This window comes from Panicum virgatum, chromosome 2N (genome assembly GCF_016808335.1).
Source record: "Panicum virgatum strain AP13 chromosome 2N, P.virgatum_v5, whole genome shotgun sequence".
Taxonomy (NCBI): domain Eukaryota; kingdom Viridiplantae; phylum Streptophyta; class Magnoliopsida; order Poales; family Poaceae; genus Panicum; species Panicum virgatum.
Genome location: NC_053146.1, coordinates 1,184,583 through 1,200,271, shown reverse-complemented (window position 1 = coordinate 1,200,271; position 15,689 = coordinate 1,184,583). Strand labels below are relative to the sequence as shown.

Below are 15,689 nucleotides of genomic sequence, written 5' to 3'. Positions count from 1 at the left end.
GCCCCATCTATGCCGTTTAAGGACCGTTCCGTTGTCGGCTGTGCTGATCGGGGATTGAATTGTACTAACCGCATACCAGGAGTAGGAGGTAGTCGAAACCGGTAAGCCGAGTACTGCTTTGCTTCGAAAGTACAGAACTTCTACCCACCCCTTAGAGCGAGTCGAGTGGCCGCGGAGAATTGGGATGCATAAGTTTACTTTTGATGGTCTCTCGTAGGGCTCGGCTGACTATATGCAGGTGGGGTAGTTCTGTAGTCCGAGGTGGGGAGGGGAAAGGTTGGTGCGTGGGGTCCGACGGGGCTTTTGCGTGCCGTGTTGGTTAGGTCCACCTTGCAAGGTTAAATCGAATCGATTCGCCGTGTCTCGCGGTCATAAGGGCCTTGATCTCTTGGTCACATCGTAGAAAGGAAAATGAGTAGAATGAGAAAAGATGAAATGTGGGTTGTTGATATCAAATCAATGTTTGGATCACCCTGATTGTTGTAGTTTGGCAAATCATAGATGTTTAGAAATTCTAATGATAGAAGGGTGAGCAAAAACTTTGAAAATAAGGACTCACTATTAGTGCATTTTCTGCAAAATAACCACCAGCCAAAAGCCTTGCATGTCTAGATACGTGGGCTAAGTTATATCCACTGGTCGGGTAAGCCTTTCTGAGTATTAGAATACTCAGGGTTTGTTGCCACCAATTTTTGTTACAGGACACCCGGACGTCGATTTCTGCCCCTGCTGCATTAAATTCATCCGCAGAGATGCAGAGGGGTGGGAAGTGGTGGAGAGAGACCCTTCCGGTTAGAGCGTCGTCGGGTTGTACACTCGAGGGCTGAGTGTTCAGCCCCTCTGTTTTGCGCGGACCGGTCTGACCGGCCCATAGGACCGGTCTGACCGATGGAGTCGGCAGGCAGTGCCGACCGGTCCGACCGGTTGGTAGAACCGGTCTGACCGGTCTTGAAGGAGCAGAACTGGTGAAAGATAGAGTAGTTGTAGGATCGTTTATATTTGAACTTTAGTCGTGTCTATTGTAAAGTTAGGTTTGTAAATTATTTATGTATTTGAACTCGGTTTGTAAAACTTGTTGTTTCGTCTTCTCGGAGTTTATATTTTCAAGTATTACGCCGTGCTTGTACCATCTGCGCCCACCTTCGCGTGGGACTACCGGTGTTGTTTCGATCGGGCCGTGGGTTGAGAAAGGATCGCCAAATTAAGCCGTTAAGCTAATGCGCCCGATGTGTTCAAATGACGGCCATTACGCTTAATTAGAGTTTTAATTTGGTGGTTCCGTCACAGCTGGTATCAGAGCCGAAATACACTGGGGGTGGTACGAGCATGACTAATTTTCAGAAAGTACAAATTTAAAAATGAATTTCCGACTTAGGGTGAGAGTGGTTTTCAAATAAGGGTGGGGATTATTCGTACCATGCCCTATATATAGTCTACGTTCTGGTAATGAATAGGTGCTTAGTTTGGTGGAGAGATTTACGTAAGACGATCATGCATCATGTCGTTGTACTTTTAGTGCATTGCCAAGTTGCCATAGGTATTCATGTATTATATCATGCATCATGACATTTATATTTTTCAAACTTGCAATTAAGAGTATTGGTTTAAGGGGGGTTTGTGCACAGTTAGGACTTAGAAGTTTATTTCTGCTGGGGACCGGTCTGACCGATTTCGGCCACCGGTCTGACCGGTTGATCCACGTAGACCCCATGCAGATCCATGCAGACCGGTCTGACCGGTCGGTTGCACCGGTCTGACCGGTTGAGCGCAGACAGAGACCCCTAACTTGTGTTCAAACAATTGATTTTCGGCAATTTCTTCCATGATTTGGGTGTTAGTTGCAGTCGAGATTTTTCTTAAGTAATCAAAAAAATGTAACTAACCCAGTCATGGTTGAATGCAGAATGGGAGAGCCACCAAACCCTCCTGAGTTAGCCCAGGCCATCACGGCCATGCTCACTGGGCGCGATGAGCAGACGGCACTCCTCCGTGAGCTTGTGGCGTAGGGCAGAGCGCCGCAGCCTGAACATCACCACCAGCCGCCTGCTCCTGGTTATCCAGAGTTCCTGGCTACTCAACCACCGCTCTTCCAGAAAGCGGACGAGCCATTGGAGGCGGATAGTTGGCTCCGGACCATAGAGTCCAAGTTCACCCTGCACCCGTACCAGGATGGGGACAAGGCGGGATTTGCAGCCCAGCAGCTCAGGGGTCCCGCACGCACGTGGTGGGACAATCATGTAGCCATGTTTCCTGAGGGCACTCGTTTCTCTTGGGCACAATTTAAGGAGGCTTTCAGAGCGCACCATATTCCGGCAGGGGTGATCAGAAGGAAGCTCACAGAGTTCTTGGCCCTGAAACAGGGCAATAACAGTGTACTACAGTACTCCCAGGCCTTCAACACCTTATCACAGTATGCGGGGTACCATGTAGACACAGATGAGAAGAAGCAGGCGTGTTTCCGGCAGGGGCTTAGCAGCAAGCTCCAAGACCGCCTGGCTATGATTAAGTTTGATACCGTTAGTGAGCTAGTCAATGGGGCTATCATTCAGGAGGACGCCCATCTAGCTCACAAGGTGGAGAAAAAGAGAAAGGCACCGGCTGTGGGATCTTCTAGCAGCACTCCTCAGAGGTTCCGCCTAGTACAGTCGGGCCCACAGAGAGCCCCTTTTCAGCGCCAGACATAGCAGCAGTGGGGATACAGGCCCCCCCAGTACGCTCAGCCATAGGGGACAGTCAGGCCTCCTGCTCCTCAGCAGAATGAGCAGAAGGTCTGGGTGCAGCAGCTGGGGGTGCGCCCCAATCTGTTACCTTGCTACAACTGCGGGTAGCCTGGTCACTTTGCACGGAACTGCCCAATGCCATCAAAGCAGGGCCAGCAGTCCGGTCGGCAGAGTCAGAAGCAGCAAGTGGCTCACTTCAAGCCAGGACAGGTGCACTATACCACTCTCGAGGCCATCCCGGAGGGAGCACCAGTGATGACGGGTACGTTCTCTATCAACGGGCACCCAGTTACTGTACTATTTGATTCCGGGGCATCGCACACATTTATTAGCAAGGAATGTGTAAGCAGGCTGGGGTTAGAAGTTGGGAGCATGTCTAGGCCGTATAATATTCACTCACCCGGGGGGGGCACTTGATTTCAAATCAACTTGTTAGACAAGTTCCCTTGCAGCTACAGGGGAGGGTTTTTGCCACCCAGCTCATAGTGTTGCCAACCCAGAAGATGGATATTATTCTCGGCATGAATTGGCTGGGAGTTCATGGAGTTATTCTTGACACTGTTTCGTCATCTGTGCACATAAATTCTCCCGATCATGGTTCGATGACCTTGTCTCTCATGAGCACTCCGTCGACCCATACGGTGAATCATGTTGAGAACAAGAAGCTTGAGGACACATCAGTAGTATGTGAATACCCGGACGTCTTTTTGGATGATCTGCCAGGAATGCCACCTGACCGTGCTGTGGAATTTGCCATTGAATTGCAACCGGGTACGGCACCGATCTCTAGGAGGCCGTATCGGATGCCACCTAATGAGCTGGCGGAGTTAAAGAAACAATTACAAGAACTACTGGATAAAGGCTATATCCGTCCTAGCACGTCACCTTGGGGTTGTCCTACACTCTTTGTGAAAAAGAAAGATGAAAGCCTCAGGTTGTGTGTGGACTATAGACTTTTGAATGCTGTCACCATCAAGAATAAATACCCACTTCCCCGGATTGATATTCTGTTTGACCAGCTATTCGGGGCCAAGGTATTTTCCAAGATTGATCTCCGCTCTAGCTATTATCAGATAAAGATTAGAGCTGAGGATATTCCCAAGACAGCTTTTTCCACCAGATACGGACTTTTTGAATATCTGGTCATGTCTTTCGGGCTAACGCATGCCCCTGCTCATTTCATGTATCTCATGAACTCGGTGTTCATGCCTGAGCTGAATAAATTTGTTATGATTTTCATTGATGACATTATGATATTTTCCAAGAATGAGGAAGAGCATGCAGAGCATCTCCGCATTGTGCTTCAGCACCTGCGGGAGCACAAGCTGTATGCCAAATTCAGCAAATGCGATTTCTAGCTCAAGGAAGTCCAGTTCCTGGGCCACATCATCTCAAATAAGGGGATTTCTGTTGATCCTAGCAAGATTCAGGATGTCCTGAATTGGAAGACCCCAGAGTCTGTTTCAGAGATCCGGAGTTTCCTTGGGCTAGCAGGTTATTATTGCCGGTTTGTACCGGAGTTCTCAAAAATTGCTAAACCCATGACTGAGCTACTCAAGAAAGGGGTGAGATTTAGTTGGGACGACAAATGTGAGCAGGCTTTTCAGACTTTGAGGAAACTTTTGACGTCTGCCCCTGTCCTTGCTCAACCAGACATTACCCGGCCTTTTGATGTGTATTGTGATGCATCAGGTACGGGCCTAGGCTGCGTCCTTATGCAGGATCAGCGTGTGATTGCCTATGCCTCCAGAGCCCTCAAGCGGCACGAAGGGAATTATGCCACACATGATCTAGAACTAGCAGCGGTCGTGCATGCATTAAAGATCTGGCGCCATTATCTTCTGGGCAACCTTGTTCATATATACTCAGACCACAAGAGTCTTAAGTATATATTCACCCAGAGCGAGCTGAATTTGTGCAAGAGGCGGTGGTTAGAGTTGATTAAGGACTATGATCTGGAGATTCATTATCACCCCGGCAAGGCTAATGTCGTCGCCGATGCACTGAATCGGAAGGCGAGTTGCAGTTGTGTCTCAGCTACACTTCTGCAAGAAACTTTGTGCCAAGAAATGGAGAAGATGAATTTGGCTATTGTGTCTGAAGGCACCATTGCTAATATTACCCTCATCCCTACACTTCGAGATCAGATCACTGTCGCTCAGAAAAGTGATGTGGGCATGGGTAAGATCAGACAGAGGCTCAGTGATAATGATCCCAGAGTTCAGTGTTTTCATCAAGATAATGAGGGGGGTGTTATGGTTCAAGAATCGGTTAGTAGTACCTAAAGATTGGGAGCTTCGGAAGCAGATTCTTGATGAGGCACATCTCTCTAGGTACTCTATCCATCTTGGCAGCAACAAAATGTATCAAGATTTGAAACAGAGGTTTTGGTGGACGAGGATGAAGCGAGAAATTGCAAAATATGTGTCCGAGTGTGACACCTGTAGAAGGGTTAAGGCAAGCCATTTAAAGCCCGCCGGTATACTCCAGCCTTTGAGTATTCCATCAGGGAAATGGGAGGATGTCAGTATGGATTTTATTGTCGGCTTACCCAACACTTCCAAAGGGTATGATTCTATTTGGGTAATAGTTGACCGATTTACAAAGGTAGCTCATTTTCTTCCGGTCAAGACCTCCTATACGGCAAGGCAGTATGCCCAGCTATACCTGGACCGTATAATGAGTCTCCATGGGATTCCTAAGACCATTATTTCTGATCGTGGGGCACAATTTATTGCACGGTTCTGGGAACAATTTCATGCCGCTTTGGGTACACAATTGATCCGCAGCTCAGCGTATCATCCTCAAACTAATGGTCAGACTGAGAGAGTTAATCAAATTTTGGAAGATATGCTACGAGCCTGTGTACTCTCTTATAGTAAGAAATGGGATGAGTGTCTGCCGCTCGCTGAATTTTCCTACAACAACAGCTATCAAGAAAGTATCAAAATGGCTCCCTTTGAAGCCTTGTATGGACGGAGGTGTAGGACTCCACTGAACTGGTCGGAAGCCGGGGAACGGAATTTCTTTGGGCCCGATATGGTTAGCGAGGCTGAGGACCAGGTTCGTCTCATACAGGCAAATTTGAAAGCCGCTCAATACTGCCAAAAGAGCTATGCTGATAAGAGGCGCTGGCCTCTGCTTTTTGATGTTGGTGATCATGTTTATCTTTGGGTGTCTCCGATGAAAGGCGTGCAGCGGTTTGGCATGAGGGGCAAATTAGCACCCCATTATGTTGGGCCTTTTCCTATCACTGAGCGTTGTGGGCCGGTGGCATACCGTGTGGAACTTCCCCCGCATTTGTCGGCGGTCCACAACATCTTTCATGTGTCCCAGCTCAGAAAATGTCTTTGAATTCCAACTGATGTCGTTGAGATGGAGAGATTACAGTTGGAGCCGGATCTCGTTTATCCTGAGCACCCGGTCAGAATTATTGATTTCAAGACTCGGGTTACCCGTAATCAGACTAGCAATTTCTATAAGGTGCAGTGGAGCAACCACTCCGAGCGAGAAGCCACATGGGAAACTGAAGAGTTTCTTGAATCCAAATATCCGGAATTATTACAAACCTATCAAGGTACTCACCAATTTCTGTCTTTTCAAATTAGCACTCCATTAAATCTCGGGACGAGATTTCTTTTAGGGGGTAGGATTGTAACACCCAAGTGTTAATTAATCTTAATTACACTTGACCAGGGTTATTAGTTTCGAGTTAATCCGCAAACCGTGAGATAGAAAAGTTTTTCCTGTCAGTCTGGGTCCGACCGGTCTGACCGGTCTGAGAAACCGGTCTGACCGGTCTAACCGAGATTTCAACGATTGGGTCCCACAGCATTTAAACCTCACTCTCTCCCTCTCACCAACTTCCTCAGTGTTTCCCCCCGACGCCCAGCTCCTTCTCACTCTTTCTCGTGCTCTCTCTCTCTCTCTCTCTCTCTCTCGCCCCAAACCCTAGAGCCCAAAACCTCCCCTTCCATTTGATTCCAAGGCCTAGAACGGATCAAATCGGCGTGGGAAGCTTCATCTCCTCGATTTCCTTCCCTAGGGTGCTGCGGATTCAAGCTCTCCTCGAGGAAAAGCTTCTCTCAAGGTATTTTGCTTGGTACGAGTCGATCTCCTTTTCTAGAAGGTGTTAGGTGATATCCTCTGGTCAAAAGCATCCCCATGAAACCATGAACTAGTGCCTAGAAGAGTTTTAGGAGTTGTGGACGATTTTCGCCGCGTTGTGGATTTTAGGTTTGGACTGGGTAGGACCGGTCCGACCGGTCGGGTGTACCGGTCTGACCGGTATGGGCCCGGACAGTCCGGCCATTGGATCGGATACTCCGGGTTTGGGGTGAGCTAAGCATTCCTGGTATAGGTCCGGATTCTCCGGACTTGGGGGGGCCGAATACTCCGATAATATGTCTAGATACTCCGGAGTTTGGTCTTGAGTTGCACCCATGCCAGACCGGTCTGACCGGTTGTGTATACCGGTCTGACCGGTATGGTCCTGGCTGGGAGGAGTTGATGAGTGGGTGTGGGTGCAAACAGTTGGGAGCTAATTTGGGTATGGGTTAGTTATAGTTTTCATAAATCATGCATGCATTCTCATGTCATGTGCATATACACACGTGTAGCAGCCGCGGCGGAGGGGGTCGTTTACGAGGTGGTTGTTGAGCCACAGGAACCCCAGGGGCAAGCCCCGCCGCAGGAGGTTCGTGAGGAGTCGGCTCAAGGCCCAACTCACCCCAGTGTTGAGCAGCAGACACAAGGCAAGCCCCGGTGCACATCCTTTATTTCAAATTATGACACTTATGATTATGTTTCTATTATTTGTGCATTAGGTTTAGGAAATTGCTTGGAACCCTAGATGCATGACCCCTAGGTTTCCTTGAGTTATACTAGTATATAGAAGACGATAGAAATGCTATGCTTAATAGAACTCGGTAGAAGTCGAGTGATTTCTGTCACTCGCGAGATATAGGTTGTCCTTATATCACAGCATATGAATTATTACATTTAAGACGGAAGATATGGGTGGGAAGACCGGATGGGAAAATGTGTAGCCCCATCTGTGTCATTTAAGGACCGTTCCATTGTCGGCTGTGCTGATCGGGGATTGAATTGTACTAACCGCATACCAGGAGTAGGAGGTAGTCGAAACCGGTAAGCCGAGTACTGCTTTGCTTCGAAAGTACAGAAGTTCTACCCACCCCTTAGGGCGAGTCGAGTGTCCGCGGAGAATTGAGATGCATAAGTTTACTTTTGGTGGTCTCTCGTAGGGCTCGGCTGACTATATGCAGGTGGGGCGGTTCTGTAGTTCGAGGCGGGGAGGGGAAAGGTTGGTGCGTGGGGTCCGACGGGGCTTTTGCGTGCCGTGTTGGTTAGGTCCACCTTGCAAGGTTAAATCGAATCGATTCGCCGTGTCTCGCGGTCATGAGGGCCTTGATCTCTTGGTCACATCGTAGAAAGGAAAATGAGTAGAATGAGAAAAGATGAAATGTGGGTTGTTGATATCAAATCAATGTTTGGATCACCCTGATTGTTGTAGTTTGGCAAATCATAGATGTTTAGAAATTCTAATGATAGAAGGGTGAGCAAAAACTTTGAAAATAAGGACTCACTATTAGTGCATTTTCTGCAAAATAACCACCAGCCGAAAGCCTTACATGTCTAGATACGTGGGCTAAGTTATATCCACTGGTCGGGTAAGCCTTGCTGAGTATTAGAATACTCAGGGTTTGTTGCCACCAATTTTTGTTACAGGACACCCGGACGTCGATTTCTGCCCCTGCTGCGTTAAATTCATCCGCAGAGATGCAGAGGGGTGGGAAGTGGTGGAGAGAGACCCTTCCGGTTAGAGTGTCGTCGGGTTGTACACTCGAGGGCTGAGTGTTCAGCCCCTCTGTTTTGCGCGGACCGGTCTGACCGGCCCATAGGATCGGTCTGACCGATGGAGTCGGCAGGCAGTGCCGACCGGTCCGACCGGTTGGTAGAACCGGTTTGACCAGTCTTGAAGGAGCAGAACTGGTGAAAGATAGAGTAGTTGTAGGATCGTTTATATTTGAACTTTAGTCGTGTCTATTGTAAAGTTAGGTTTGTAAATTATTTATGTATTTGAACTCGATTTGTAAAACTTGTTGTTTCGTGTTCTCGGAGTTTATATTTTCAAGTATTACGCCGTGCTTGTACCATCTGCGCCCACCTTCGCGTGGGACTACCGGTGTTATTTCGATCGGGCCGTGGGTTGAGAAATGATCGTCAAATTAAGCCGTTAAGCTAATGCGCCCGATGTGTTCAAATGACGGTCATTACACTTAATTAGATTTTTAATTTGGCGGTTCCGTCACAAGAAGCACTGGCCAGATTGCTTGCCGTTCATGCTGCGAGAGGTCTGAATGTTGCTGATATACTCTCCAAGCAAGAGGCGATCAAGCTATTGACCAAGGTAATTCGCTACCTCTGCTTGTTTCTCTTTAGAAAATTTTCTTCTTTTTTGAGAACAACTCAGCCCCCTGCCTCTGCATCATGTTCCTTTTTGAGATTTTTCCTAGATCTTGTTCCCAATTTCTCAGATGTAAGTTAATTTCTCTTACTACTGTATGTAGTATACAAAAATTTCCACTGCACCGACAGTCCAGACACATATAGTCGGTCAGCATATAATATCCCTAGCTTCCCTTCTAATCCAAATTATACGTCATTTAGTAAGAGTTTTATAATTGCAATATTATTTTTTCCAGTCAAATTTGTCACAATAACCAAATTAACAAAATTAAACTATGCTCTGTTGTTGCAGGTGCTCGATGAAATAAAATCTAGTAAAATGGGAACAAGTGCAGGTGCAGCAACAAGAGCTGGTGCAAGCAATAGTGATGGTGCAGCAGATAATGTTGCAGGAAGCCAGACCCCAGAGGAAGCTGACAGTGAACAGCCTCGCACTCAGAGAAACGAAAAGCAATCTGACAAAAGAAGATTTGTGGCAGCCATGCTATCCCTCGCCATGGCGATCCGCAATAGCAATGTGATGAGCAAAGAAGATTTTGCTGATGATATCCACGAAGATGCAGAACTGGTGGAGAAGCTCGCTGAGATACTGAAGGTAAACAAGCACAGCAAGGCTGAATGTTTGAGGGCGGTGAAGCTTACCTGCCAGGTGGTGATTGCAATGACTCAAGACGAGCCCAGCTGCATCCAACGTTTCAATGGGCATAGCTTCAAGGAATCACTGACAGAGGTTTCGAAAAACATGGCGGAGGTTGATGGCTGCGTGCTCTTTGCTGGGAACGATCGTGAGGTGATCAAGCCTGCCAGGTCTCTCGCTTCTCTTGTGAGGGAAGCACAGGGACACCTAGGGACAGCACAAGAACAGGGTAACTGATATCTCTGCCTGATCAAGGGGCTATCATTCAGCACGTATACGTTTGTTATTGTTATACTGTATCCTATTATATTTGTGAGAAAAAAGCGTGTATTTCTGCTCTCATTTGAAAACTAGGATTTCCAATTCATGTTAATGGTCCACATAGTCATGTGGTATCAATGTCGCTACTACAAGATAGCCAGTGACTCTGTAATTGTGTTTGGTACTGCAAAAGTCAACTAGGATTGTCTTTGAATTTGATTACACATCTTCATGATAGATGTGTTCAGTTCAGTTTACTCAATAAAGAGTTCGGGGTTCCAATGTTCAGTTCAGTTCAGTTCAATTTCCTTGAGACATTGTTCAGATTTAGAGCTATGTTTTTCAGCAACCGGCTTCCAAGATGCAATACCTGAACTATATGTCTTGGTTGCGCGTCAACGGTATGCCACTGCATCTCAGTTCACTTGTCATTGCAGCTATTCGTCAGAAGTGGGAAGTTTCAGGTACTGAAAATTGGAAAAATGCTCACCCAACAACCCAGAAGGCAGAAGTCGTACCTGTTGAGGTGCCACGACTGAAGCTTGTTCTGCGTGTTCTGGAACACGACCTCGACGAACTCGAGCAAGTTGAGCCTGGTGACGGCCATCCCGGCGTGCGGCGGCGCCCACCGTCGGACCTCGCTGGGAGCTTGAGCAGCATGTTTGGTATGACGAACGGGAAGCCGTTCACGGCACACCGCCGCCGTCCGGCGAGGAGCTCGCAAGCACCAGCATCCTCGACGTCACAATGCTCGGGAGCTCGCCGGAGGCCGACGAGGCAGCGCCGCGGGACGACGACTCGGCGATGGGGCACGGGGAAGTCGCTTCGCTGAAGTCCGAATCGGACATATCCTGGCCATCAGTTCCGGATCGGACGGTCCAAGACTGCCCAGGGGTGGACGGTAAATGAAATACCGTCCAGCCCGGACGGTAATTGGGATGCCGCCCAACCCCTGGTCGTCGTGTCCGGCGACAAGGCCGCCAGCCGGCGAGCCGAGAGCCCGCCCGCGAGGCCGTCAAGGGGATAATGCTCTAGACTGAATGCTAGGAGCGCTGGCGAGGCATCCGCCGGGCGCCGCTAACAGCTAACTGCGTCGGCACCAGGCACCGCAGCTGCTGGCTGCCGTTCGGGGGCTGGTGCAAGTGGCCAGCCGCCATGGCGTCCCGTCGCACGGTGTGCCATATGCCAAACAGCTTCAGGAGGTGTTTAGCATTTAAATCTGCCCCTCTCCATAAACAATGTTTCTTGAACTTGTCAATATGCTTGATAACTGTTTTATGTAGCTTAAAGGTGCACATATAGAAAGTTGGCAAGGCTGAGAAGATTGCATTGGTGAGTTGTAACCTCCCTGCTTGAGATAAAAAAATTGACGTGCTGGCCAATCTTTGTTCACATCTGGAGATTAGTGGCCAGAAATCTATCACCTTTGGTTTGCTCAGACAGAGTGGAAGACACAAATAGGTGAAGGGGAGTGAGCCCAAAGAGCAACCAAATGTCCGAGCCAGCAAATGAGCACTTTTTGTGGTCATGTTTATGGGCACAAGCAGTGATTTAGAGAAATTGACCTTGAGACGAGTGGAAAGTGAAAAAAGCCTGAGGACATCTTTAAGAGCTGCCAACTGATCATATTTTGCTTCCATAATTATCAAAGTATCATCAGCATATTGTAAGATGGGGAAGTCTTGAGAATGATTTAAAGGTATTGGGAGGGAGAGCAGACCATTATTCTTTGCAACACTTAATGTTGACTGAAGCAAATCTGCAGCTAAAACAAATAGGAGTGGTGAAAGTGCATCACCTTGTCTTACACCTCTTTTGCAATGGAAGGTTTTACCAGGTACACTGTTTAGCAAGACAGCAGAAGTACCAGAAGAGAAGATTGATGCCATCCACTGCAGCCATTTTTCACCAAAGCCCAAATGTTCCATGATCCGCAAAATGGCTTGATGTTCCACTTTATCAAAAGCCTTCTCAAAATCCAGTTTGAGGAAAATAATTTCTTTCTTGGAATGATGGCAGAGATGCATGTATTCAAAAGTCTAAGCAACACAATCTTGAATGGTTCTTGTTGATAAAACCATATTGATTTTTATGAATGATATTCTGGATCACTGTCCGCAGGGCAGCTCTGGCCGTGAGGTTACCCGGGACCACTCGTGGCGGTCTGGCTGGCGGCGGCTCTCGCCATTGCGCTGGCGTAGTGGAGCATCCCCACTACCGTGAGAGGTTGCCGGGGGCGAAGCGCGTGGACACGACGACGACGGTGTAGTCCAGTCACCACTGGCTGCTGGTCGATCGAGTGCTCGCCGCGCGCCGCCCCCATGAACAAGCCGAGTGCTCACCTCGCCGTCGCTCCGCGTTAACAGACCGCGCTAACGCCTGAATGCCTGCCTGGTGACGGACGTCCTGGTGCACAAATTGGTGTCAATGGAGGGTAAAACATCTCAGTGGAGGTAAAGGGTTAAAAAAAGAGATGTTGGAGCAATGTTTTTCCCCCACTCAATTCCAAAATAAAAAAGAAGAGAAAAATAATGAAACAATAACATATTGTTTGTGTTTTCTTGCAATTTTTATACCTTTATCTATCTATCTATCTATCTAGCTAGCTAGCTAGCTATCTATACTATAAAAATTAAAAATAATTAAAAATACTTCACATCTATATTGGGTCCGCCATACCCCTCACAAAGATGAAGATTGAAGATGAGGATGTACTAGCAGAAGGTGGACCCTACTAATCTTAGAAAATTGTATGCTTTGCTGAAAACTGAAATTTTCGGTATGCTATTTAGGAATTAGGTTATCCTTCCATATTTTGTTTGCAATGTCTGGAATATATGGAAAATAGTTGATAATAAATTTTGGGAACCATTGCAATAAGTCTTTTTCAGTTCACACGATGAGCTTGATCTCAAATGGTGTTGATGTCTTATTCTCATCCTGCAAATCGAACAATAGTAAAACAGCATAGATGGAATATCAATACCTAAGTCATTAATACTCACAATTTTCATTTCAACATATTGGAAAGTTTGTATGTATGAATCATAGGAGACAAGAGTTGTTTCTGTGCATCTCTAAGCATAGTCTGACTTGTGAGATAAATACTGTCAGTAATACCCTTTTCCATATGTAAAGCTTGATATGCTAAGAGCAAGTATAATAAAACCAACAAGGCGGGCCCTTGGCCCCAGGGGCACCGCCGGCCTGCTGTGGCTGCATCCCCTGGGCGCGCTGGCCGGCGCCGCCCGCGCCGTTGTTGCTGTTGCCGCTACTGCGACGGTTCAAGGACTTGGCACTAGAAGAATTGCCCCCCCCCCCAGCCGGAAGCAGCCTGCTGCTGCTGAGGGGCAGAGGCCGCAGACTTGGTGGAGGCGGTGAGGGCGGCGGCAGGGGTTTGCTGATTCTCCAGAGAGATTTCCTCAAGGACGAGGTCATCACGGGCCTCCAGGAAGCTGGGGAAGGGACGGGCGCGTCGGAGAAGTGTCCCAATGTGGGTGAAGCGCTCGTTGAGGCCTCGGATGACGTTGAGGACGAGTGTCCGATTGGTGACGATCTCACCGGTGACGACGAGGTCGTCAGCCATCTTCTTCATGCGGCGACAGTAGTCGGTGACGGAGAGGTCGCCTTGGACGAAGTTGCGGAACTTCGTCTCCAGTTGGATGGAGCACGCCTCCCGGTTGCCGAGGAAGAGGGACTCGACGGCGAGCCAGGCATCCTTGGCAGAGGCGCCTTGGGAGGAGATGATCTCGGCGAGGTCGTCGGTGAGGGTCCCGAGGATCCAGGACTTGACACCGCAGTCCATGCGTGTCCAGTCCGGGGAGGCAGCAGCAGAGGCGTCGAGGTAGACATGATCCTGGAGGGAGAACTTGCCGAGGGTGAGCAGAAACTGATCACACCAGCGCTTAAAGTTACCGGAGTCGACGTCGAGGATGATTGAGACGAGACTGCGGATGTTGGTGACGGCGACCGCCTGGGCATGCAAATTCAAGAGGGCAGCAGCCTCGTGAAGGAGCATGGCCGCGTGAAGATCGGCGGGGGCGCTGTCGGTGACGAACCGCGACGACTTTGGAGGGACGATCGCGGCCTCGGCGGCGGCGCACTCGAGGGCAGCGTCGCGGGAGCGGGTGGTGGCGGCGGCCTCCTCTTCAGCCTTGAGGGCGCGCGCCAAGGCAGTGTCATGGGCGTCTTGCCGCTCCTTGGCAAGGCGCTGGGCTTCCAGGGCGGCGGCGTTGGTGGCTTCCTGAGCCGTGCGCCGGGCGATCTCGTCGTCCTGGGCAGCCTTGGCAGCGGCGGCTTTGGGAGATGGCGGCGGGGTGCAGGCCATGGGTGCAACGCGACAGAGAGTCGGCGCGCAGGGGTGGGCGCGCACGGCGGGAAGGCTTCGCGCAGGGGAGGTGGGCGTGGCGCGGCGGAGGGCCGACGCGCTAGGGCAGTGGAAGATGGATCCGGGAGAGAACCCGGACTCTTGATACCATGAAAGCAGAGAAAGGCTCGGGAATTGGATGATTGATTAATGAGGGTACAATGTACAATCATTTAGGATTAGGGTTTATAGAACACACCATAATCAACCATGATCCTTGCCTAATACGAATCAATCTATTACAAAGCCCAGCAGCCAGGCCAATAGGCCGGCGCCCCACAGCCCAATAGGGCGGCCCAATTTATCACGCTAACATGTAGGAACATGTCAGCTCCATTTTACATGGCAGAGAGAGAAAGCTAGAGAGAGAAGATAGCAAGCGACTCGCTCATCGCCGACTGGAAGCGGGCGTGTGCACTGTTTGGCAGCTCAAGGCTATCCCCCACCTCCACGTTGCTACTAAATTTGCAGAACATTGATTGCTACGTGGGGTCCGTGGACTCCGTGCTTGCGTGAGACCTAGCGTCCTCTCAGCTAGCAGAGCTGGCGTTTCTATTAGTCTTGCTCAGCTTAAATCATCCTTTTTGCAGACATTGTAGTAAATGGGTTCTTAAAGCGATGCAAACTCCAAGTGAACCCCAGTCAGAAAGTTTCAATTTATGATGTTATTATTCTCTTTAAAATTTATAGCTCTGCTATTCAGGGCAGAATTTGGGTGGGTGCAAACTCTGCAGTGCAGACCAAAATTATCACTGCTTTTCATTCCAGTGACATTGGTGGGCACTCTGGACAACATGCCACTTATCATCGAGCAAAAAGGTTGTTTTCTTGGAAAGGACTTAAACAAGATGTGGCCACGTTCATTTCGCAATGCCCTACTTGTCAGCAAGCTAAGCATTTGCATACTCATCCTCAAGGGCTGCTCCAACCTCTGCCCATTCCTGAGGGGGCCTAGCAAAATATCTCGCTGGATTTCATAGAGGGGCTGCCCAAGTCTGAAGGTTACAATGTTATATTGGTGGTGGTTGATCGTTTCACCAAGTATGCCCATTTCTTACCCCTCAAACACCCTTATACTGCACTGTTTGTGGCTCGGTTGTTGTTTGACACAGTGGTGAAGCTTCATGGCCTTCCTCAGTCTGTGGTGTCAGATAGGGACAAGGTCTTCACCAGCGCTGTATGGAAGGAGTTATTCAGGTTGTTTGGCATCCAACTC

The 15,689-nt window shown here is 48.9% G+C and overlaps 2 protein-coding genes across 2 annotated transcripts; one reads left to right on the top strand and one right to left on the bottom strand.

The window, feature by feature from the left end:
- Positions 1-9,063: 9,063 nt before the first annotated feature.
- LOC120658499 lies at positions 9,064-10,395 on the top strand. The gene is made up of 2 exons (XM_039936749.1): positions 9,064-9,150; positions 9,502-10,395. Exon 2 carries the CDS (start codon positions 9,529-9,531, stop codon positions 10,081-10,083), a length of 555 nt encoding a protein of 184 aa, XP_039792683.1. The 5' UTR covers positions 9,064-9,150; positions 9,502-9,528; the 3' UTR covers positions 10,084-10,395.
- Positions 10,396-12,999: 2,604 nt separating this feature from the next.
- On the bottom strand, positions 13,000-14,434 carry LOC120659079. Its single transcript, XM_039937141.1, has 2 exons — positions 13,442-14,434; positions 13,000-13,047 (listed from the first exon to the last, which is right to left on the bottom strand). The coding sequence occupies exons 1-2, from the start codon at positions 14,432-14,434 to the stop codon at positions 13,000-13,002; spliced, it is 1,041 nt and encodes a 346-aa protein (XP_039793075.1).
- Positions 14,435-15,689: the final 1,255 nt, after the last annotated feature.